Source organism: Glandiceps talaboti, chromosome 3, assembly GCF_964340395.1.
Source record: "Glandiceps talaboti chromosome 3, keGlaTala1.1, whole genome shotgun sequence".
Taxonomy (NCBI): Eukaryota; Metazoa; Hemichordata; class Enteropneusta; family Spengelidae; genus Glandiceps; species Glandiceps talaboti.
In genome coordinates, this window is record NC_135551.1 from 22062789 (window position 1) to 22088080 (window position 25292).

The following is a 25292-nucleotide window of genomic DNA, read 5'->3' on the forward strand; positions in this document are numbered from 1 at the left end:
AAGAACTATATAATTTGGCCACTGGGGGCACTACACAGACAGCTTTTGGTACCAGGAGTAAGGCCCAAACTAGTTGAGTTCTATAGCCACCTTAGAAAAAACTTATCATTTCCCAGTATTTCTCTGCAAACATTGATCACATTTTCAACCAGTCAAAGAATTTTGTTAACTTTTATATCAGATCAGGAAATTTGTAAAAACTATGGAGTACTGTTAGCCACATTTTGTTCTTTATGTACTATATCACATGATTTTACCTTTATTTGTCGTACATCAGTTTATGTATCATAGAGAGCTCAATGGAAAATATTGTATGGTGAAAATTCCCAATCCCTTCAGACTTCTTTGAAAAAAATGGTGTTATGATGTGTTACAAGTCTCGCACATACAGAAAAACTGTGGAGTGTAACCTGCCTGCATTGTTGCTGTCGATGTGTATCATTTGTTGTTGTTGTTGTTGTTTTGCACTCGGCAACCTTGTTGTCATAGGCAACAGTGTTGTCAATGGCAACCTTGTCATATATATAGTCATGTCTATAATTGTCCACTTTTGTGTGACCCTGCCTCGATCAGAGTAAGAAAAAGCCGGGACGAATCTTTCTACTTAAACATAAAGATGATATAGAGGTATACTAACGTACTTGTGGCCCTCTAGGGTTTGCTGCCTGTCTGTATCCAATCCATATATTTCTGTTTTTCCACTGCATGGCCAGCAAATCATGAAACTTTTCAGTTTCTGGTGTGGGTAGCTGTACTTGTTATGTGTTTCTCATAGTGTACTAGACGTGTATACTGCCCTCATTGGCCATCTCTTGTGAGAGGGGTAGGGCAGTCGTTGAGGGCGCCCCACCATGTCATATATTCCAGACTAATAGTGTATGACAAGCCATTGTTAACTCCCCCAATATTACAGCCCTTTGATTATTTTACTCCAGAAGGATGTCCATCCGTAGATCATGTCTTCATTTACATAACTGCCTTCTTTTGATACAACTTTTAATTATTTTTGTAGAAACCGTTCTATACCTTGTAGATTTCACTTCATATGAGAAACATAAAAACTCAAGTACAGTGATGCCTATTAGCTGAACTAGTGTATCAATTCTCAGAGAAAAAAACACAATAATAGTATTGTTGATTTGTGTTTGTAATGTGAATTGGTAGACGAGTTTAGTATTGATGTATGTACAGTGAAACTTGTTATAGACAGTCTATCATAATAGTTTGTTGTGTATGTACTGTGTGTCAAACTCCAGTCACATTGGTTCACCTGCATTTGGTATTAAAGTACTCCAAGAAAAGCTGACAGTCCCCAGATAACGTTTATTCAGTGTCCATGTAGAGATATGCAAGGCACATCTCTGCTGGTGGTAAACACCGTAACTCAGAGTATAAAGATGACCACTGTACAATTAATGTAGCAGGTATCCTTGGTACTCTGTGTGTGTACACAGACCGACCGACAGACAGACAGACAGACAGTCAGTCACAGCCACATACATATTTACATACATGCATGCATACATGCATAAATACATTCATGCATGCATACGTACGTACATACGTATGTACGTACATACGTACGTACGTACGTACGTACATACATACATACATACATACACACACATACATACATACATACATACATACATACATACACACACACATATACATACATACATACATACATACATATATACATACATACATACATACATACATACATACATACATACATACATACACACACATTCACACACACATACATACATATGTACGTACGTACGTACGTACGTACGTACGTACGTACGTACATACATACATACGTACGTACGTACGTACGTACGTACATACATACATACATACATACATACATACATACATACATACACACATACCTCACACACATACATGTCTTGTTAATTAGTCACCCACCATTGTAGGATGAATAAAGTAACTGGAGTTTATATTGATGTCTCCCTTGTTAGTTTGTCAAAGTTTCAATAGCAGAGAGTGATGGTGACACCCTTAAGGTTCTATCTTGCATGATGCTATAATTGCAGTCTGATCTCTCTGTATCTTGGTTGACACCTTTGAATTCCTATGGCTGTGTTGGTATTGAAGTTACTGTAAGACTTCTAAAGAAAAAAAAAAGCTCTGTTTTTTAAACTCTTTGCCTGGCAATGTTTCAGATTGTTTTAGAAATCTTGTAGTGTAGTTGTTTCTGTTGAAGTAAATGCATCACCTGTCTTGTGATTGTGAATGTCATGGTCCTGGTCATGTCTCCCGAAATCACTCCTTCATATCAATCTCATATCATTTCAAATATCTCACTTCTCTAAATGCTTCTTAACCATTCCTCACCACAACATATCATTTCAGTCTCGGCTTCTTGCTCCCAAATCACTCTTCACAATTTCTGTCGCATTTATTTTTTTTTAATCGTTTCGATTCTGTATCTTTTTCTTCTTCAATTAGCATGTTCTGTGCATTACGTAGATCACGGCACACTATGACATGAAGTCTATCTTCTCTTCTCTTCTGTATGTCTTGTTTTTCTGCCATTTCACATAGTGTCATTTATCACCCATGTTATGTGTTACACTTTAACCTCTCTATTATGAACTTACATTAACCCCGTGGGTGAGGGGGGGGGGGGGGGGGTGGGGGGGTGGATGACAGTTGGCCACTTGAATGAAGTTTTGTTTATCGACCAGGAATTCCATTCCAGGCTCCCACATTAGTGCTGTCCTATCAGTGGAACCATAAGGAATACATAAGCCTAGATCATTTTTAGCTCAGGACCGACCTTTTCTATCAGTCTGCCAGATAACTTTTTTCAAATCTGAATTTTAATCCTAAACCAGACTAGGCCTTTAATGCTTTAATGAAATTTTTTTTTTTACGATGAACTTTGAACTTAAATGAGCACCTTTATTGCTTCAGAGTCACCACTACAAAGTTTAAAGTGTATCTCCAAAACTAAATTAAGTACTAGTTTGTATTTCACTACACTAGTTTATATTTCATGTGCATCTTGAAAAATTGTTTGAAATCATGGAATTGCAAGCATTTTTTTCGTAGAAAGTCTTGGCAAATCCCAGAGTAAGATAACTGACTCCTGCAAACTCTGTCACAGGAAAGTTTGACATTTTCATAAACAAAACAATTTAAAAGTCTCATTGACCTACTGGTGTATTCTCAATAAGTCAAATTGTAGTAGTCTGATGGTGAAATACACTGTAAAAATACTCCTGACAATAACACAATAATTGACCACAAAAGTCCTTGAACGTTGAGTGGTTTTTACCCATTTTTGGCCACTTCTAATTTAACATTTTTCTTATTTGCAACCAATGCGCCTTGACTTTATCATGGAAAAAATTAAAACATAATAGTAGACTTCATTATGATGAATTATTTGTGTATATCGCTGTTCAATACCAGCAGTAAAATAAATATGTCTTGTATTAAACTTCTGATCCAAAAACAAACTTGAAAACTGTTGCCTGAAGTTTTCATGCGTACTGCAGTCTTTGTGAACAGATTGACCCATTATTCAGAACATGTGATGTTATATGTAAATGGATATAAAACAGCTTGATAGTTTGACGACTTTCACACCTCCATGAACTGTTAGTATTAGAAGTTTGGTTCAAATTATTACTGTTTAGTAAACACTTCACCGAAAAAAACCCCAGAACTGTTATAAAATCCCTTATTAATGTTCATTTATTAGAGGTTAAAGTGTACTCTGTCTGTCTATTGATGTTTCCCTCTCGATGTGCAACTCGTTCATTTTCATGAAACTAATACGATCAATTTTTCATTCCTGTAGGATGTATGTATCTCAGCGGTCAAAGAAAAAGACATTGAAGCCAAACTCAAGCAGGTCATTGCGGAATGGAATGCACAGAATTTTCAATTCTCTTCGTTTAAGACACGGGGTGAATTATTGTTGAAAGGTGATCATACAGGAGAGATCATCTCCTTGATGGAGGACAGTTTGATGGTCCTAGCTTCATTGATGAGTAATAGGTGAGAGAGGGTTAACTATAAAATGAGATAAAACTTTTTTTGCCTTTAAAGTTGCCCAAGCTGTAACGTGAGTATTATTTTTTCGATCACACAACCACCAATATATTTACTGAAAATTGTTCAAATACCAATAATTAGACATCGTACATGTTCATTGGTCAATTTTATCCATAAATAGTAGAGTAACAGGTTGAAATTAATATCTTGTTGAGGGCGCTGTTTTTAAGGTGTGGACCTAAAAGTCAATCTGAAAGGATTTATTGTGACATACTTTATGTACAGCTTAACACATATGTCACCATCAAGGAACTTAGTACAGTTCAGGGTGTATGATATTATAAGTCATTATATTCAATAAAAAAATTATTTTTCAAAAAATGTTCCAGCTGCAGCTAGTGTAGCTTTAAAGGATATACAGCACATGCCCTTATTTGTGATTATTCTAATTTGATGGTAATAAGCATTCAGGAGTCATGAATATTTACGTTCTGCTATAATTACATATGCACGTCTCCTGACTCCCATGAGAGTCTATGGCAAAGACCTCTACTGCATAAAATGAGAAACAAATTTCAACTCAGTATTTCGAGATCTCGACACTCGTGCATATTGTATGTGATATGTGAAACTATGAAATGATTCTCCAGACCCCAAAGTCTACTGGCCTTCCCTCTTTAGTTTAATACACATGTTATTATTGTAACATAAGAATGATTTCACATTCATCACTCTTCTGTAAATCCCTAGATACAACGCCCCGTTCAAACCAGAAATACAGAAATGGGTACAGAAGTTATCAGGCACAACAGAGATCATTGAGAACTGGATGGTTGTGCAGAACCTGTGGATTTACCTTGAAGCTGTGTTTGTAGGTGGTGACATTGCCAAACAGCTGCCCCAGGTAAGAATTAAATTAAGATATCATTTTGGGAATGTTGTCATAGTTAGATATTATACCCCAATGTTTTTCTTTGTTCAGCCAAGGAAAATACATGTGACCTGAGGGGCCCTTGTCACTATGAGTTTCTAGAATATTGGTGATGCAACATCACAAAAGTGATGGGGTAACCAGCAATGTTTGTGATGCAAGACCACAAAAAGTGATGAGGTAGACCAGCAATATTGGTGATGCAAGACCACAAAAAGTGATGAGGTCAGTCAGCAACACAAGTATGAATTCTTTGTTTTCTCTTTGATACTGAGACTCTGATTGTAGCTATTCCTTGTTTCTATTCACAGGAAGCTAAACGTTTCTCCAACATTGATAAATCGTGGGTGAAAATCATGCAACGAGCCCATGAGAATCCCAATGTTGTAATCTGCTGTGTTGGTGATGATACGCTGGGACAACTCTTACCACATCTACTGGAACAGTTGGAAATATGTCAGAAATCCCTTACCGGATACCTGGAAAAGAAACGTCTACTTTTCCCCAGGTTCTTCTTTGTCTCTGATCCGGCATTACTGGAAATACTGGGTCAGGCATCGGATTCACACACTATCCAAGCCCACTTGGAGGGTTTGTTTGATAACGTTAAGACGGTGACTTTCCACGAGAAGAATTATGATCAAATCCTTGCCATTAATTCCAGAGAGCAGGAAAGAATTGATTTAGATCGCTCTGTTAACGCACAGGTAAGGGCAGTTTATTTTTTACAAGTGATTCATGTTCAGGGTCATCCAATTTTATAACAGGTGATTCATGTTCAGCGCCATCCAGTGCTATGATAATTGATTCATGTTCAGGGTCATCCAATGCTATGACAAGTGATTCATGTTCAGGGCCATGCAGTGTTATGATAAGTGGTTCATGTTCAGGGCCATCCAATGCAATGACAAATTAATCATGTTCAGGGCTGTCCACTGCTATGACAAGAGATTCATGTTCAGGGCCATCCAGTGTTATGATAAGTGATTCATGTTCAGGGCCATCCAACGTCACATTATCATACATTACATGATATGCTATGATTTTTTAGCGTAATTGTTACGAGGTCCAAATATCACAGCATACATATTATAACCTACAAAATCTTCTTTTCTACCTTAGGGTAACGTGGAAGTCTGGCTCAGTGAGTTGCTGGCCTCTATCCGTCACTCCATTCATAGTATTATCCGTACTGCTGCTGTAGCAATAGGAGATAAGGAGAACTTTAAGACAATAGAATTCCAGGGGACATATCCAGCGCAGGTTGGACTGCTTGGTTTGCAGATGATATGGACAAGAGATTCAGAGGAAGCATTGAAGAATGCTAGGGCAGACAAGAAGGTATCAACATCCAACCAACCAACCAATCATTAGTTTTGTTTCATTTGTAGATTATGGCAACCACCAATCAGTATTTCTGTTTTGTTACAGTAGAATATGGCCACCACCAATCAGTATTTCTGTTTCATTGTTATTGTAGAATATGGCCACCACCAATCAGAGTGTAGAATATGGCCACCACCAATCAGATTGTAGAATATGGCCACCACCAACTATTGTAGAATATGGCCACCACCAATCAGAGTGTAGAATATGGCCACCGCCAATCAGAGTGTAGAATATGGCCACCACCAATCAGATTGTAGAATATGGCCACCACCAATCAGATTGTAGGATATGGCCACCACCAATCAGATTGTAGCATATGGCCACCACCAACTATTGTAGAATATGGCCACCACCAATCAGTATTTCCATTTCATTGTTATAGTAAAATATGGCCACTACCAATCAGATTGTAGAAATGGCAACCACCAATCAGTACTTCTGTTTCATTGTAGTATATGGCTACCACCAATCAATCAACCAATCAGTACTTTTGTCTTATTGCAACCCACCAAACACTATATATTCTCTGTTTCTTTATAGATTATGGCCACCACCAATCAGTACTTCTTGGACTTACTGAATAATTTGATCGATATGACAACTCAAGAACTGACAAAATATGAGAGAACCAAATATGAAACTCTTATTACCATTCATGTACATCAGAGGGACATCTTTGATGATCTAGTACGCATGCACGTCAAATCACCCAATGACTTTGAGTGGTTAAAGCAGTCGCGTTTCTACTTCAAAGAAGACACTGATGAATGTCTCATCTCCATTACTGATGTGGATTTCCACTACATGAATGAACCTGTAGGCTGTACAGACCGTTTGGTCATCACCCCACTCACTGACAGGTAAGGTTAAAGGTCACACTGTCAAGGTTAAAGGTCAGATTACCAACTGCACACTGACAGACAGTTAAGGATGAAAGTCAGGTTGTCAACCCACTCACATGCAGTTAAGGTTAAAGGTCATACCACTATAGTCAAGGTTAAAGGTCAAGTTACTTATAGATAAGGTCAAAGGTCACCTCACAAACAGCAAATATTAAAGATCATTTCATCCAACATACAAACAGGTGAAGGGTCACAGCAATACATTCACTGATGAGGTTAAAGGTCACAGGTGGGTGGGTGGATGGATGGATGGATGGATGGATGGATGGATTGATGGGTGTTTCTTTGTTACAAGTTGACTCTAACATGCAACAACAATGTAATTACGTCCTAGATGTTACATCACTCTGGCCCAAGCCTTGGGAATGAGTATGGGAGGTGCCCCTGCAGGTCCTGCTGGGACTGGCAAGACAGAGACTACCAAAGATATGGGTAAAGCACTGGGCAAATATGTTGTTGTGTTCAACTGCTCCGATCAGATGGATTTCCGTGGTCTGGGGCGTATCTACAAAGGTAAGTTGATGATGTCAGAAATACAGTCTTAAAATCGTAGAGTTAGGTGGTCAAACTGTTGAGTTAGGTAGTCAAAGTAGTGCAAAAACTTGAAATTATAACTGTGTAAATGAAATTATTGGGTAGATTCACATAGTGTTGAGTAAAGATGACATGAGGTAGTTAAGGATATTTAAGAGAATCGTTCCAACTTTTGTGCAGGTTTTACAAAATAGAAAGTTTTTGTGTGAGAATGAATGTTCATTGTCCCTGGCTTCATAGTTACAAATGAAAAAAAAGGCTTTTGGAAATTTTGTTTCGAATAATCTCTGTTACACATTTATTAATCTTTTGCAATGTATTAAGTTACAAACAAGGACTTGGCATATGTTGTTTCACATTGATTTTTCAACAAGGAAGCCATGATAAAATTGTTGTATAAATTAAAAATCCCAAATCAATACCCAATAGTCATCCATATGGCCACTATAAAGACTCATTATATTAGTTGATAACATAAAAGTTTTGTTTTGTGTTTGACAGGTCTTGCTCAGTCTGGTAGTTGGGGTTGTTTTGATGAATTCAATCGTATTGAACTACCAGTATTGTCTGTGGCCGCCCAGCAGATATCTATTGTACTGACAGCTAAGAAAGAGAGAAAAGCATCATTCATTTTCACTGACGGTGATAATGTTGATTTAGATCCAGAGTTTGGTCTCTTCTTGACCATGGTAAGATTACTCGTACTCAATTCAAATGATTATTTTTTTCAATGTCAGTTTTACTCAAGTAGTATGAACATTGGAATGTCTATACTGTTTTGGAGACATAGGGAACAAATAGAATTAATGGCAGGGGAACTGAGGTGAACATATTTTGGTCAAATTGTTTTGTGAATTTACTCCCCTCCTTAAATTCTGGTTGCTCCCTACATTTATTCACTGGAGTTAATAAATGAATGATAAGTTTGTTGGGATAAAGGTGAATAATGTGTCTATAAACCAATTATTTCATTCTGTTATTTATGAATTCTTCGATGTAATGTATTGTCCATACTTTACCAGAAATTTTATGCATATACGACACTGGTAATCCAGCCTTGGTTTATTAAGATAGACGCAAACTCTCGTGGGTGATAGTGGTTCCTCTAATGTGCGATTCTAGTCACCCTGTGATCTAGATAGTGTAAACATTGGAAGCACCAAAACAGCACTGCAAGTTCATGGACCTCTAAATAAACTAGTTTTCAGTGACGCCGCCCTACTGAGACTATAATTAAACCAACATCCATTCAATAACTTATCACTGTTGTATCAACATGTTGTGACAATAGTTTTAGTTTGTGTCTATCATAGTAAACCAAATTCTCAATTACCTGAGAGTGATAATTGATGTTGTTTGTTTGAAATCTCCTTGTAGAACCCGGGTTATGCTGGACGTCAAGAGTTACCTGAGAATCTGAAAATTCAGTTCCGTACTGTAGCCATGATGGTGCCCGACAGACAGATCATCATGAGAGTCAAACTAGCTAGTGCTGGTTTCCAGGGTAACGTCTTGCTGGCCCGTAAATTCTACACACTGTACAAACTGTGTGAAGAACAGTTGACTAAACAGGTAAACCTTGTCTTGCTATCAAACTATCTTGGATACTGTTAGTTACCATGGATACTGTTAGTTACCATGGATACATTTAGTGTTATACTTAGGATATATTTAGTGTTACCTAGCATATGGCATGTTACCAATTATACTGTTAGTTTAACCATGGATACATCTAGTGTTATCTAGAATACATTTAGAATTACCTAGCGTATGGCATGTTACCAAGGCTACTGCTAGTTACCATGGTAGCATTACCTAGGATACATTTAGTGTTACCTAGGACATAGTTAGCATTACCTAAGGTAAAGCTTTTTACCATAGATACATATTACCAAGGATACAGCTAGGATAGATCATGATATGAATAATACATGTATTTTATCAAACCCATGCAAACACTACTCAAAATCTGTACTATGTGTAATACACAGAGAGTAATCTGTTTGAAACTGTTTAGTGTTAGTTTAGAGTAATGGAAATTCATGTCTATTGTATTTTTGTAGGTCCACTATGACTTTGGTCTGCGTAATATCCTATCTGTGTTGCGTACACTTGGAGCCTTTAAAAGGGCAAATCCACAAGATAGTGAACAGACTATTGTCATGCGTGTCTTGAGAGACATGAATCTCTCCAAATTGGTGAGTCTTCTTATTTTGTACTCTTTGGCCACAAATAAACATGTAGACTAAGATGGTGTCTTTACCAACTGCTTTTCACAAGAAAGAAACATTTCATTCATTAAAAAATCTATCATGTGACAGAATATTGTTCTGGTCCTTCTTTTGATGTATTCTGAGAATAATTCATATTGGTGGTTATGATTTTCATTTAAATTTGAGTCGGAATTTATTGTGTTAAATAATGTGTTGATAATTTTTGTAAACTTAAATGGTCTTGTTTGTTGCCTTTCCCTACCACCTAGGTTGATGAAGATGAACCTCTCTTCCTGTCCCTCATTGATGACTTGTTCCCAGGAATGCAATTAGACAAGGCAGGCTACCCAGAAATGGAAGCCGCCATTGAACACCAAGTTGCAGAGGCAGGACTAGTCCACCATCCAGCATGGGTACTCAAACTGATTCAGTTGTATGAGACCCAGCGTGTACGTCACGGAATGATGACACTCGGACCCAGCGGTGCTGGTAAAACCAAGTGTATCAGTGTACTGATGAAAGCCATGACTGACTGCGGTGCTCCTCACAAGGAGCTTAGGATGAACCCTAAAGCTATCACCGCACCTCAGATGTTTGGACGATTAGATGTCGCTACCAATGATTGGACAGATGGTATCTTTTCAACTCTATGGAGAAAAACACTAAAAGCAAAGAAGGTGAGTTACATGGTCAAAGTTATCAAGCATAATGACAGTGTTCTCCCCACTATGCACAGTGCCATCCTTGCCATCTAGGCCACCATGCTTGACAGGTTTCTAAATTAGCTTTCATCCTTGCAAATCTATCCCTGGGTGATCACTGAATGAACGTCATCTTAATCCATCTTCTATTTATATGCTGAGTAAACTTTTGAGAGCAGGGGACTGATGTGAAGCCATTGACAGTGTTCAACTGTTACCAAAGAATGTGTAACTTTTACAGTATTGTATTAGCCAACGGGTGTTGTTCGCAGCACTGTTTTTAACCAATGAACATTGCGCAAAACCAAACTTTTGCTGAGTAATATGAATATATTTTATTAACTTTATCGTGACACTTTTTCTAATTCTTACCAAACACAGGGTGATCACATTTGGCTGTTGTTAGATGGTCCAGTAGATGCCATCTGGATTGAGAACTTGAACAGTGTACTGGATGACAACAAGACTCTGACACTGGCCAATGGAGATCGTATCCCTATGTCTCCAACCTGTAAAATTGTATTTGAAGTACATAACATTGACAATGCATCGCCAGCTACTGTATCACGTAATGGTATGGTCTTTATGAGTTCCTCCATTATGGACTGGAACCCTATCATTCAGGTGAGTGAGTTTGAAGGTCAATTACAGGTCAGAGGTTACAATAATGAGGTTTTGGAATAGAAAAGAAACTGGATGTGTGTTTCATGGATTTCTTTAAAACGTTCAATTTTAGAAGCAGATTTATATGTATAAAATCTTCAACATTTGGGTATGACAAATTAGCATATTGATACTTAATTTACATACTGTTCATTTACATAAATAAATAATTCAGATATTGATATTTAATTTACATACTGATTAATTTGCATAAATAAATAATTAACATATCTATATTTAATTTGCATAGTAATGATGATTTTGCATATTAATGTTTACAGGGATGGCTGTTGCAAAGACCAACTGATCAACAGGCTATTTTGTTACCATTGTTTGAGAACCATTTCAAGGACCTATACCTATTCTCCCAACAAAGTCTCTTCCCCAAAATGGATCTGCTTGAGTGTGTGTACGTAAGACAAGCTATTGATCTGTTAGAAGGACTGATCCCAGGTGGAGAGGACGGCACCAAACCCGCAACTAGGGATCACTTAGAAAGACTCTTTGTGTTTGCTCTAATGTGGTCCATTGGTGCCATTCTCGAATTGGAGGATAGAAAGAAGGTTAGTGCTCTTCGTAATGTCTCCTTTCCGCCATCTTTCTGCCAACAATTTGAAAATGATTAACTGTTTGACACAACTGAACTTAACGGCAGCAAATACAAGCATGTTTGTAAACTTGAAGTTGTAAAGAGTCGTTTGAGTGATTGCATTATTAGAAGTGTTCAGGATGCTTGTGAATTTGTGTAATTGCTTAGTATATATACACGTCTGTAGACCCCAGTGAGACAATGCCTGTCCAGAGCATGTAACTCTATTGAACAATGAGTGAGGAACAAGTTTCAATTCAATGTTTCTCTACAATCTCAAGTAATGTGTGAGATTGTATAAATTCCATAATCTTAGAAACAGTATGAATTCAATTTTTAGTGTGATCATAGAACAAAAGCTGATTCAAATAGTTTAACTGATTTTTAATGGTTTATAGTGAATTCAGTATTTCTAAATGACTTCTTATTTGACTTTATAGATGGAAGAGTTCATGACAGAGAAAGGTGGTCTTGATCTACCCAAAATAGATCCATCTTCTGGGGATACTATATTTGAATATGTAGTAGATGAAAATGGCAAATGGGAGCACTGGATGTCCCGGGTAAGTAGAATGCTCATATAGCATTTTATAGTGTGAATGTTATATTGCTACATGATGTAGAAGTCTGTCTGTCTGTCTGTCTGTCTGTCTGTCTGTCTGTATGTATGTCTGTCTGTCTGTCTGCCTGCCTGTCTGTCTGCCTGTCTGTCTGCCTGTCTGTCTGTCTTTGTCTGTCTGTCTGTCTGCCTGCCTGTCTGTCTGCCTGCCTGTCTGTCTGTCTGTCTGTCTGTCTGTCTGTCTGTCTGTGTCTGTCTGTCTGTCTGTCTGTCTGGCTGCCTGTCTGTGTGTCTGTGTCTGTCTGTCTGTCTGTCTGTCTGTCTGTCTGTCTGTCTGTCTGCTTGGCTGTCTCTGTCTGTTTGTCTTCTTGGCTGGTTGTCTGTCTGTCTGTCTGTCTGTCTGTCTGTCTGTCTGTCTGTCTGTCTGTCTGTCTGTCTGACTGACTGACTGTCTGTCTGTCTTTGTCTGGTTGGCTAGCTAACTGGCTCTCTGCCTGTCTGCCTGCCTGCCTGCCTGCCTGTCTGTCTGGTCAGGTATGGTCTGTCTGTCTGTCTGTCTGTCTGTCTGTCTGTTGGTCTGTCTGTCTGTCAGTCTGTATTTAATCATATCTATGACATATACACTAGATTATCCCATGATCACATAAACATGACACAAGCATGGCATACTAAAGGAGCATGTGCTCATCTCTTTGATGGGCTATTTTGTTTCTTTTTTGTTGTTGCCATTTTTGCATGAATGGTGAATAAATGTTTGGTTTATTTATTTATTTATTGTGATAGGTTCCAGAATATGTGTATCCAGTAGACCATACACCAGAGTATGCCTCGATCCTCGTACCAAACGTTGACAATGTCAGAACCGATTTCCTACTCCAAACTATTGCCAAACATGAGAAATCTGTATTACTAATAGGTAAGTTATGGCTTTAAATGCGTAAATATATGTGGTTAGTAGTTGTACTACAGAGTCATTATGCACTGTAAAGCTGCTAACCTATCTAGAGGAAAATTAACCTCAAACCGGGTTCAAGTTACAACACAAAAAATATACTGTTAATACATTTGCTCAGTATGGGGTCTTGCTCAATGTGATCAACCTGTGAACAATGTTACAAAATGATGGTGGCAACATTAGGAGAAATGTTTTAATTGGGTTTTTAAGAGTGGTACTAAGCAGTTGTGTTATAAAACACCCCATTTTAGACCATATTGTGAGAAAATGCACCCCACAGGACAGCACATATATGTATATAGTTAAATAATGGAGTAGCCTCTGGGGTACTAAGCAGTTGTGTTATAGAGCTAAAACTGAGGAAAACAGGAGACAGAGAGTAGGATATTAATTGTTGAATTTAGAAGAGTGGCAGTGTTTCAGATCATGCGTTGAATTAGTTAAAATTAGATTATGCCACAGAGTTATTTGCTAAGATTTGCTTCATGTACAAACAGTACAAAATTTCCCCATAGCATGGTAGAGCGGAATTATGAAATAAATTATTCAATTTTATGAAATTGTATGTCTGTATGTTGTCTTACTCTCCAGGTGAACAAGGCACAGCAAAAACAGTTATGATTCAAGGGTACTGTTCTAAATATGACCCTGAGCTACATCTTACTAAGAGTCTCAATTTCTCATCTGCCACCACACCAAACATGTTCCAGGTAAGGTCAAATACTGAGTTTTAGGTACAACTCAGACAACTCAGACAAAAAGAGCAAAATTACCTTTGGAAAATAAGACGAAAATGTTTTACTATATTTTGACAGTGTGTGTGTGTGTGTGTGTGTGTGTGTGTGTGTGTGTGTGTGTGTGTGTGTGTGTGTGTGTGTGTCTGTGTCTGTGTCTGTGTCTGTGTGTGTCTGTCTGTCTGTCTGTTTGTCTGGCTGGCTGGCTGTGCATGCATGTTCACATGTGTGCATGCGTTTGTCATGCAGGCACGAGCGTGATATGTAATATGTATGTATGTATGTATGTGTGTATGTATGTATGTATGTGTGTGTGTGTGTGTGTGTGTGCACGTGTATGTATGTCTATGTGCATATCATTGTGTATACACAGAATATGAAGGGTTTCTTATAATGCATATGAAGTTTCTTTAGGGAATCGGAGGTTGACCTTATGTAGATTCATGTTCTGAAATAGTTTGTGTGTACATGTAGCTTTCAGTATAGTTAGATAAAACTGTGTGTATGTTATAGCGAGAGTTTATTACATTTCTTTTGACACAATAGACTAACACTTCTTTTCGTGATTTTTATTCCACAGCGTACCATTGAAAGTTATGTTGACAAACGAGTTGGTACAACGTTTGGTCCTCCTGCTGGCAAGAAGATGACAACATTTATTGATGATATCAACATGCCAGTCATTAATGAATGGGGTGATCAGGTCAGCAACTTTTTCTCTTTTCGTTTTTACAACTTTGTACATCTCTATCAGACGTTCATATCGGTGATGATATCTATCTTTGATGTAATTTGTATTCAAGTTTATCTTCTCTCTTAAATCTGAGATATCCAGTGAAGTTTCAATATGACAGTCGTTGATTCTAAACAACCAATGAGATTTTATGTTACTGTTTGAGTCTAGATGAGGTACATGCCCATGTCTAGATCACTAATGACACTTGTATGCGTTATAGAATATAAAAATGGCCAATGAAATTTCCTGTCACATTTATGGACTCTGACTGGCTAGATGACCAAGGAGATTTATTACAGCTTCAGCCTTGTAAAGATAACCAATGCAATATTCTGTTACACCCCCTCAATGTCTAGATGACCAATAATATTTTCTGTTACATTCTCCATGTCTAGGTAACCAATGAAATTTGATGTTACAGGCTGAGAAAATGACCAAATGAAATGTAACGTTACATGTCCAATGTCTAGATCACCAGTGACACCTTGTGTTACAGGTTGTACAGATGACCAATGAAATTTACTGTTACATCCTTCATGTCTAGATAACCTATGACATTTCATGTTACATACAGCTTGTGTAGATGACCAATGAGATTTTCTGTTCCAATTTGTAGATCACCAATGAGATCGTACGTCAGTTGGTAGAGATGCATGGATTTTACAACTTGGAAAAACCTGGCGAATTTACCAACATTGTTGATATCCAATTTATGGCAGCCATGATTCAACCTGGCGGTGGTAGAAATGACATTCCCCAACGTCTAAAGAGACATTTCAATATCTTTAACTGCACGTTGCCCTCGAATGCCTCTATTGACAAAATCTTTGGTACTGTTGCAGTTGGACATTTCTGTAAAGTAAGTGATGTTGTTTCAGACTTGGTGAGAGTTTTAGAACTGTAGCGGCTTTTGACTGTATTATGCACTATTGTATTCAAGCTAAGGAGTTCGGGTTTGACTTCCCTAGCATAAACCAGATTGGCAAGAATGCAGAACAGTGGATCAACTATACACAATAGATACACATTTGTCCTGAAGCTAGGGAGTTCTGGTTTGGGTTAGGTAATAGATAAAAATAGGATGAGTCTTCCTAGCATAACATTATATGAGTGGGCACTTCTCCATGTGTCCCTCAGACATAAATCTCTTCATAATTTCAGTACAGGAATAACTGATATGCATTGCATGGTGCTTTAAGCCTGTATTTCTGAACTGGAAATTTGACAATATATGTGTGATATTATTTCTGTAGGAACGCCACTTCATTGAAGATGTGAACGAGTTGGCCGCCAAGCTCGTTTCATGCACGAGACGATTATGGCAACGTGTTAAAATCAAGATGTTGCCCACACCAGCTAAGTTTCATTATATCTTCAACTTGAGAGATCTGAGCAGAATTTGGCAGGTAAGGGTTGATGGAAGTTGAAATGTCTTTTTGTCTCACAGTGTTAGTTTGACTGCAGTGTCCTGTTACCTTCTGTGAGGTAAAAAGCCAAAATTGGAGTGTGTGTGTGTGCGTGCATGTATGTACATGTGTAGATATGTCCATGTGTGTCACAGTGTGTGTGTGTGTGTGTGTGTGTGTGTGTGTGTGTGTGTGTGTGTGTGTGTGTGTGTGTGCATGTGTGGATATGTCCATGTATGTGCATGTACGTGTGTGTGTGTGTGTGTGTGTGTGTGTGTGTGTGTGTGTGTGTGTGTGTGTGTGTGTGTGATATTATGTGGATGCGTGTTTGACTGTTTTTGTCTGTCTATCTGTCCGTCTGTCTGTCTGCCTCAGTGTTTGTCTGCGTATACATCTCTATGCATCAGGTCAGTCTCATCATGTCTGTCTGGCTGTCTGGCTAACATGTTTGTTTGTTTGTTTGTAGTAATGTACTTGATTTTATGAAACTTGATACATTTATTTCAAAGGTGTAAAATTATGACAGAAATGATGCGAAAGTCAGACTCTGAAATGATGTTCAAAATCTCGTTATTCTCTTTATCAGGGTATGTTAATTGGAACAGATGAAGTTGTCACAAATACTGGTATTTTGATGTCGCTATGGAAACACGAATGTACTCGTGTAATTGCTGACAGATTTACAAACAATGAAGACAAAGAATGGTTTGAAAAAACCTTAATCAAGGTAAGTCATTACTTATAGTCATCGTCATCATCAGGTGGAGCTAACTTAGGCACTTTTTAACAGTTTTTCTCCATTGGTCTTGATTTTGCTAAACTGCTGGTACTAGGTCACATCAATTTATACCGGAGTCTCGTTCCGAAGTGTCGACAAAGGTTGTAGCAGGACACCCTTTTGACCTTTTTCCATACTGTGGTTCCCAGAGCACAACTTTGTGGGTAGTTTCTCGCTTTCTCGTCCAGCAATGACCACTGAATCTTAGGCGCTTCTGTAGTAGGGTTTGATACACCCTAAGGAGGGAGCTATACAGGTTTTTATTGATTATGTGGGCTTTCCATGAAAACATCCAGAGCTGTACGCAAGAGTCTAGTGCCTGTACACACCATCTAATCATTGGCATAGTGTATCTGTAGTGGGCAGTGGATTTAATTCCAGTGTTTACACTTTCTATACTACAGGGTGATTATATCTGCATAACCAAGGAACCACTATCACAATCTACCACATGCAACAACCAATGTTTTACACTGTAACTATTTTAGATTGCTGATAGCATGTTTTCTGTAGTAATCTTTCTAGAATAGTTCTTGAGATTTTATGTTTTTTAATTTATGTTTTTTTAAAAATGTTTTTATATTTTCTTTCTAGGTCACAGAAGATGACTTAGGAACAGGTTTTGCAGAGCAGATGGCAGCGGAACCTTTCTTTGTCGATTTCTTACGTGACGCCCCAGAAGCAACAGGTAATTTTTTCTCTGTCACATAAAAAAAAAGTCTCCTAAAAACATTTTGGAAAAATATTTTGACGGAAACTCACTTCAATTGACACTCCAAGTAAACTATTTCAAAAATAAAGAAAGTACTAGGCGTCTTAGGTACTCCGCTGATTTGTCCTGTGTAAATATTGACTAGACAAGATCATAGAAGTTTACAAAACACAGAAGTTATTAATTATTGGACAAGTGAAATGTTCACTTCAGAAGTTTCAAAGATTATGAAATCTCGGTCTGTAAAACCCAGAATTGATAATGTTTTTGGAAAATATTTCAATCCCTTATCCAGTGGAAGAGTTAGCCGCACGCAGCAAAGGTAACAATGTTAGAGAAGGTTGTTTGTTTTACTTGCCAAATATCAAACCTACTGACTTAGTCCCAACCAAATCCAACATTTGATGTTACGAAGAATTGAAATGGTTTGAAACCATGTTTTGAAGCATGATTTGTGCAGTATGAACCCCTCCCCCCCTCCACTCTGTGTCCCCCTATCCCCTATCCACCCTCCCATTGCAGTTTAATTTGGTTGTGACCATTGCAGTGTAGGTGTGTGTATATACCCTGCATTTTGGAGATACTTTTTATGGGGGGGGGGGGGTAGTATAGTAACTATTCCTACATACATTATGATCTGCATGCAGTGTGTGTATCAAGACTTGTGCAATATTGAGGTTTGCTATACAATATCATTATTTCAATTGTAACAATGTAATTGTTTCACATACGCATAACACCTTTTGTACCATGCACAAGCCAATATATTGTCTTTGAACAGAAAATATAGAATATATATCGTGGTTGTTTTACGTCCTGACAACATGTGTCTATCTCACTGGTTCCATGGCGATAGAAATAAGAGTCAAAATGTTCCAAATCGCCATTATTTTTCCCCATTTTTTATGAATTATACTTGAGGAAGTATAATTATATTATTACCAAATATTTTTTCTTCATTCAGTCAAAAAATACTTGTGACCTAAGGGTTACTCATCTAGCAACTCATCAGACTCATAGTGACAAAGCTTCTTTTTAGGTCACTCATATTTTCTCAGCTTTAAAAGGAAAAAAATAACATCGTGGAATGATATCTAAGTATTGAAGCACAACATGCTATACGATGGTGATGTGTGTGTGTTTGTCTTGGTGTGTCTGTCTGTCTGTCTGTCTGTCTGTCTGTCTGTCTGTCTGTCTAGTTGAGTTAGGAGCCAGACTAGACCAATGACTTGATATGTACTCTTTCCCTTTTACATATCTTTCAACCACTGTCTATTATTTAGACAAAATTTGTAAAACATGAACATTGAAGATGGTTCTTGGTATGTTATTTGGTGTATGAATGTGGGTCATGTTGTTTGTGTGCTATGAGGTATTATTTTATTGCTTGATAGTGGATGGTGGTTGAATGTGGTGGAGTCATGATGGGTGAATGGTTAGAGTGGCTGGCTTGGAATCTTTAGGTTGCAGGTTTGAGCCATATTGCTGCCGTTTTTTTCTGAATGGCTAAAGTCCTTGGGTAAGATCTGAACCACGCCTCGGTCAACCCAGCTTTATAATTGGGGACCTTGTAGGATAGAGACTGCAATGTGAATGTTTTAATCCTATGCACTTATAGAGGCTGCAATGGATTGTATGCTCCCAGGGAGTTGAGGAAGTATAAAGGGCCTTTGTGCTGCTTTTGATCCGTACCAGGGGTATAGTGAGCCCCTAGAGTTCTCATTCTGTTTCCGGAAAGATACTCACCTAAATATTCTTACAATAGGATTTGCTTGCAATTCCCGATGCTTTTCCAATAAAAACTTTATTAATCTACCTCCTCCTACAATTACTGCCCTCAACGTTGGAAGACCAGTTGCTTTTTTTGGAACACAGTGTGAAACACGTAGTGTTATCTAGTGTACCAGAAACCCGGTGTTTTTCCCCTGCTGATCAGTGAATTTTTGTGGTTTGCGGTTTTGTTGACAATATATTGTCTAGCAACCTTTTTGTAAATCTGTTCGCTGATTTTTCTTCACTTTTTCTGTGAAGATTTTCGTTTTCTAGATCGTGGTAGTGTGGGCGGTTTTATTACCCGCCTTTCGTATATACCGTTTATTGATACATTGTTTTTTATTTCTCCCTATCATCATGCCTAAGGGTAAGAAGAAAGGGGATTGCGGTCATTCTATGGCAAATCGGGATGACCATTCTGTCTGCCGGAATTGTCGGCAGTGTTCTAGCGATGCTCCGTGCACTGTGTGTATGTCGTGGGACCCGCTATTGTGGGCCGAGCTCGGTTCGAGCGTTGATCACGGCAAAGGTAAGGAGACGCGTCGCAAAGGTAGGTCCATTTTGTCTAGTACTTCGCCAGCCGGTGCAGGCCATGCTATGTCTTCCCTTTCAGATTCAACAACAGGTAAGACTGCACCGACTGGGCAAAACCGTCCTTTTCAGGGCGAAACTAGTACCTCTACGTCAACTGGGGTGAATGGCGGTTCGTTAACTCAGCACCTTCACAACCAGTCTGATCGTAACGACTCTCCGTTAATAGGCAATCGTAAGTCTGACACTGGTTCAACGCGATCTGCCTGTGTCGGTAGTCAAGGTAACGGTACTGAACCGGCTCCCTGTTTGTCTACCAGTCTAGGTAGTGGCTCCAATGTTATGAGAACGGAGACTTTTCGAGAGCCATTGTTAGGTAATACGCCAAGTAATACTACTAATAATGCTGTATTACCAATGCCTGGCGATGAACGAGTGTCTGTGCGTCTTTCACCGCGACATCGTTCAGTTTTACGTTCACGTTCTCCGTCCCCGTGTAGGCGGAGGAGACGTGAGAGTCATGATAGTACGGTCTCGTCATCTTCTCATTCGGATTACAGTCCTCGTCGCTATAAAAGCAGGCGAGGTAGGTCTCTCTCTCGACATAAGAAATCAGGTCGAGGTCAGAGGTCACACAAACGAAAGCATTATCGTTCTTCCAGTTCCGAGTCACCCAGTTCTAGGTCGTCTTATTATAGACGTTCTAAACGGTATAGGCGTCGACATTCATCATCGACATCACCGTCGGGTGACAGAAGGCGTTACCGACGTCACTATGACCATGAACGACGCATTGATTTGGATCGTCGACATGCTTACTATGACGAGAGCCGGCATGGTGTAGAGCGCCACCAACGGCCAGAACCGGCAAGTCGTTCAGCTTATCATCAGCCTGCTTCTATTGATACAGAAGTCATTAGACAGGCAGTTTTAGAGGCTGTAGCGGCTCTCCACCCAGAATTAACACGTGCGGGGGCACCCACATCTGATATGAGCACAGGGGGTGCCACTCCTTTAAGTTCTCAACGTGTTTCTCACAGGGAGAGGATGACTGATCCTGATGCTATTTCAGTTGCAGCATCTCATAGCAAGGATTTTGGGGAATCCTCAGGGGAGGAAGAGAGGTCAAGAGGTCACAGTCCAACAATCTCTCGAGCCTCTTCCCCATGTAGGGAAGAAGAACCAGTGTTTGCATACAAGGATTGTATTCAATGGGTTTACTCACACTTCCCAGCTGAGTGCACCCCTCCTAATTTGGTTCTTCCTCCTTTGTCTGAAACTGGTGCTGCCTTACGGGCTAGCAATCCCAAAGACCAGTCAACCCCCTTGTCATTGCCTTATTCATCCCTGGTTCAGCCTCTTCATGATAAGATTTACCAGGAAGTGGTCGGCAGTGGAAAGGACCATACAGCCTTACGAGCTGGGGCCTATCCATGGTTTCGTTATGGGGGTAAGGCATACCGCACTCATTCATCACAACCAGCATGTTCACACCCCCCACTGGATGGTGATGTGGACGCAGTGGATCAGGATCCATCATCGTTCAGAGCTGTCTATATAGACAAAGCTCACATTAAAAAGTTGGGTGATTCAGCACATCAACAACTTTGTGTAACGTCAACACTGAACTGGTTCCTAGCTGTTCTATTCAAAGAACTTCAGGCTGTAAATCTCAATAGTCCTAAAGTATCTCGAATTATTGAGATTGTGGATAAGGGTTTGTCTCATATAGCAGAGTCTGCTTGCAGAGAGTATACAACTCTCCAATTAATGGAGAGGGATGCCTTTTTGAAACGCAAATCTGTTTCATTGTCTTCCGAGTTGAAACAGGAAGCTCGTTTAGCTCCTATTGCCACAACCAGTCTGTTTGATGGTCGTCTCACTGCGCTAGCAGCACGTGCCAGTGAGGCTAAACAGCGAGAACGCCTACTATGGGATAAACCTCCTACACCCCGTGTACAACAGCCTAGGGCAAAACAAGCTGGCAATCGACCAGTGCCCGTTGGACGAGGCAAGCAACCCAGTGTTCCTTACAAGTCCAAGACTTTTAATAGGGGTAGGGGACGAGGTAATGTGTCTAAGCCTAAGACTGACAACATGCCCAGACCGTTCTCGGATTCTGCAGGTAGGGGGTCAGGGAGTGCTCAGCGCTCCTGACCCAATAACCACTCTCACTGTCCCCCCACCAGCACAGCAAAGTCCAGTGGGGGGACGACTCCGTTTCTATGCACAAAACTGGTCCGCAATATCATCCGACAGTTGGGTGCTAAATACAGTAAGAGACGGATACATCCTAGACTTCGTGTCACAGCCTCCACTGTCAACGAAGGTTATAGTTACCCCGTTACCAAGGCAACCAGATCGGGTTCTTGCCTTAAGGGAGGCCATTCAAGGTCTTTTAGAAAAGGCTGCTATTCGTACAGTCAACCTAAAAAAAGAGGGACCAGGGTTTTTCAACCACATGTTTCTGGTCCCCAAAAAGTCGGGAGGCTGGAGACCAATTCTCAACCTCTCCGTTCTCAATCGGTATCTTGTAGTCCCCAAGTTTCAAATGGAAACACCCAGAGCGGTGTTGGCTGCCATTCAGCCAGGCGATTGGATGGCGTCCATAGATTTAAAGGACGCTTATTTCCATATACCTATTCACCCTGTCTACTACAAGTACCTCCGTTTTGCAATCGACGGACAGGTTTACGAATACACAGTTCTCCCCTTCGGTCTGGCAACAGCACCACGAGTGTTTACACGGGTGGCGGCAGTGCCAGTGGCGTGGTTACACCAACAATCAATTCTGTTACACCCCTATTTAGACGATTGGTTACTGAGGGGGAAGGAACGGGTCGTACTAGCCACTCAAGTGGCCATGACGACAGATCTTCTCCAAGGACTAGGATTTATTCTCAGTCAAGAGAAATCATGTTTGACTCCCACCCAGGACATGACCTTTGTGGGAATGAGATTGCTGACGGAATTGGGAGTTGTTTGCCCAACCGAGGACCGAATCAACAAACTGTTAACTTTCATTCGGTCCATCCTTCTACAACGCTCAATAGTAGCAAGGAGTCTGTTATCTCTCCTGGGGCTGATGAACTCATTTATAGACATCACCCCTTGGGCACGACTAAGAGCGCGCCCGATCCAGTTGTACCTATTAGCGCTTTGGCGCCCATCCAGTCAGCCATTGCAGACTTCTATCCCTATTCGTCCCTCTCTTCGGCTTCATCTCAACTGGTGGCTGAACACGGCGAATTTATTGAGGGGGAGGTCACTCGTACCCCCCAACCCCGACATCTCCTTATTCACCGATGCGTCAAACGAGGGATGGGGGGCGCATGTGGCAGGTCATATGACAGCAGGTCGGTGGAATTTAACCGAACGCTGTCACCACATAAACTGGCTAGAGCTGAAAGCAGTGTTCCTGGCCCTCCAGAAATTAGAGTTTCTGGTAAGGGGGCATTGCATATTAGTACACTCAGACAACACAACAGTAGTTGCTTACATAAACAAATTGGGGGGGACAGTCTCCCCAACTCTATGTTATCTGTTGTGGGATCTAATGCTATGGTGTCAGGACAAAAAGATTACGCTAATAGCCAGACACCTACCAGGCAGGCTGAATGGGATAGCCGATGCACTGTCCCGTCGGCGTCGGATACGACAAACCGAATGGGAACTACCACAGAGTGTAGTAGATCAGATTTTCCATTGTTGGGGTCGCCCATCAATGGATCTCTTTGCCACACACAAGAACAGGAAACTACCAGTGTATGTATCCCCAGTACCAGATCCAAGGGCAATGGCGGTGGATGCTCTCTCCATGTCATGGGAGGGGATAATGGCATATGCCTTTCCACCAATCATTCTGCTGCCCAGAGTTCTCAGGAAAATCCAGGAAGAGGGGCCAATGATTTTTCTAGTGGCACCTCTTTGGCCCACCAAGGCATGGTTCCCAACCATTCTCAATCTGTTGATTGCGCCTCCTCTCAAAATCCCACTGAGAGAGGATCTAATGACACAGGACAGGAACATCATTCACCCGAACCCAGAGATGTTCCATCTTCACGTGTTTCGGTTGTCGAACAATCCCTCATGGAGAAAGGCTTTTCTAGAGAGTCTGCAGCCATTATTGCCAGACCTCAGAGACCCAGTACACTGGCTACATACAATGAGAAATGGCAATTCTTCTGTAGTTGGTGTGACAGAAAACAGATTAGTCCTGTCAAAGTCACTAACAGGCAGTTAGCTGACTTCCTTCTTTTTCTTTTTGTCACAAAAAAGTACTCTCCCAATACTATTAAAGTATATCGGTCAGCCATTGCAGCCACCATTAAAAGTATTGGAGGAGAGGATTTTGGACAGGACAAAATCCTCTCCAACATGATTCGCCACTTCCTTCTTAAGCGTCCTCCCTCTAGACAAACAGTTCCACAGTGGAGTCTGCCACTGGTTTTACGAGTGTTACAGGAACCCCCTTTCGAGCCCATGGGTTCTGTGTCACTGAAAGCACTTACTCTTAAAACAGTTTTTCTTGTTGCCTTGGCATCTGGGAGAAGGCGTAGTGCAATCCATGCCCTCTGTATTAGTGAGGGTCATTTTAATCTCTCTCGGACAGCAGCAGTAATGCATACTGCACCAGGATTTCTGGCCAAGAACCAGGTTTTGGGGTCAGTGCCTAATCCGATTATGATCAAGTCATTGGATGACTTTGTTGGGCGAGACAAAGTAGAACGGACTCTATGTCCAGTGAGAGCACTTCGCTGGTATTTAGACCGATCTAAGTCATTTAGGAAGGGTAGGACTCGGCTGTTCATCCCGTTTCCCCCTTCAGTTAAAGATGACTGCTCCCCAGCAGATATTTCTAAATGGATTGTTGATACTGTCAAGTGGGCTTACGTAGAAGCCCAACAGGATCATTTATCTCCTCACAGAGTCACAGCTCATGAGGTAAGAGCTATTGCTGCCTCATGGGCCCTCAGATCAGGCGTGCCAGTGGCTGACATTTTACAAGCAGGCACGTGGAGATCTCCTAATTCGTTTATTAGCTATTATCTGCGGGATATGTCTGACCATGCTGAGGATCTAGCCACTCTAGGTCCACTTAGCATTAGCCAGAATATCACATTAACAGGTCATACAGAGACACCCACCACC

General features: G+C 40.2%; 2 protein-coding genes across 4 annotated transcripts in view; both read left to right on the top strand.

Moving 5' to 3' along the window:
• The window catches only part of LOC144433429 (dynein axonemal heavy chain 5-like), a 101230-nt gene that overhangs the window by 48624 nt on the left and 27314 nt on the right, over positions 1-25292 (top strand). For all 3 annotated transcript variants that reach the window (XM_078121745.1, XM_078121746.1, XM_078121747.1), the window contains 20 exons: positions 3839-4038; positions 4786-4939; positions 5278-5673; positions 6089-6307; positions 6896-7215; positions 7592-7770; positions 8293-8480; positions 9169-9363; positions 9855-9989; positions 10274-10681; positions 11087-11329; positions 11650-11931; positions 12398-12520; positions 13300-13432; positions 14063-14181; positions 14786-14908; positions 15558-15800; positions 16195-16347; positions 16934-17074; positions 17720-17813. In XM_078121745.1, the coding sequence (XP_077977871.1) occupies positions 3839-4038; positions 4786-4939; positions 5278-5673; positions 6089-6307; positions 6896-7215; positions 7592-7770; positions 8293-8480; positions 9169-9363; positions 9855-9989; positions 10274-10681; positions 11087-11329; positions 11650-11931; positions 12398-12520; positions 13300-13432; positions 14063-14181; positions 14786-14908; positions 15558-15800; positions 16195-16347; positions 16934-17074; positions 17720-17813 (4048 nt within the window). The remainder of the gene's footprint in view (positions 1-3838; positions 4039-4785; positions 4940-5277; positions 5674-6088; positions 6308-6895; positions 7216-7591; positions 7771-8292; positions 8481-9168; positions 9364-9854; positions 9990-10273; positions 10682-11086; positions 11330-11649; positions 11932-12397; positions 12521-13299; positions 13433-14062; positions 14182-14785; positions 14909-15557; positions 15801-16194; positions 16348-16933; positions 17075-17719; positions 17814-25292) is intronic.
• LOC144433430 (uncharacterized) lies at positions 19611-22434 on the top strand. Its single transcript, XM_078121748.1, has 2 exons — positions 19611-19827; positions 19977-22434. Exon 2 carries the CDS (start codon positions 20007-20009, stop codon positions 22296-22298), a length of 2292 nt encoding a protein of 763 aa, XP_077977874.1. The 5' UTR covers positions 19611-19827; positions 19977-20006; the 3' UTR covers positions 22299-22434.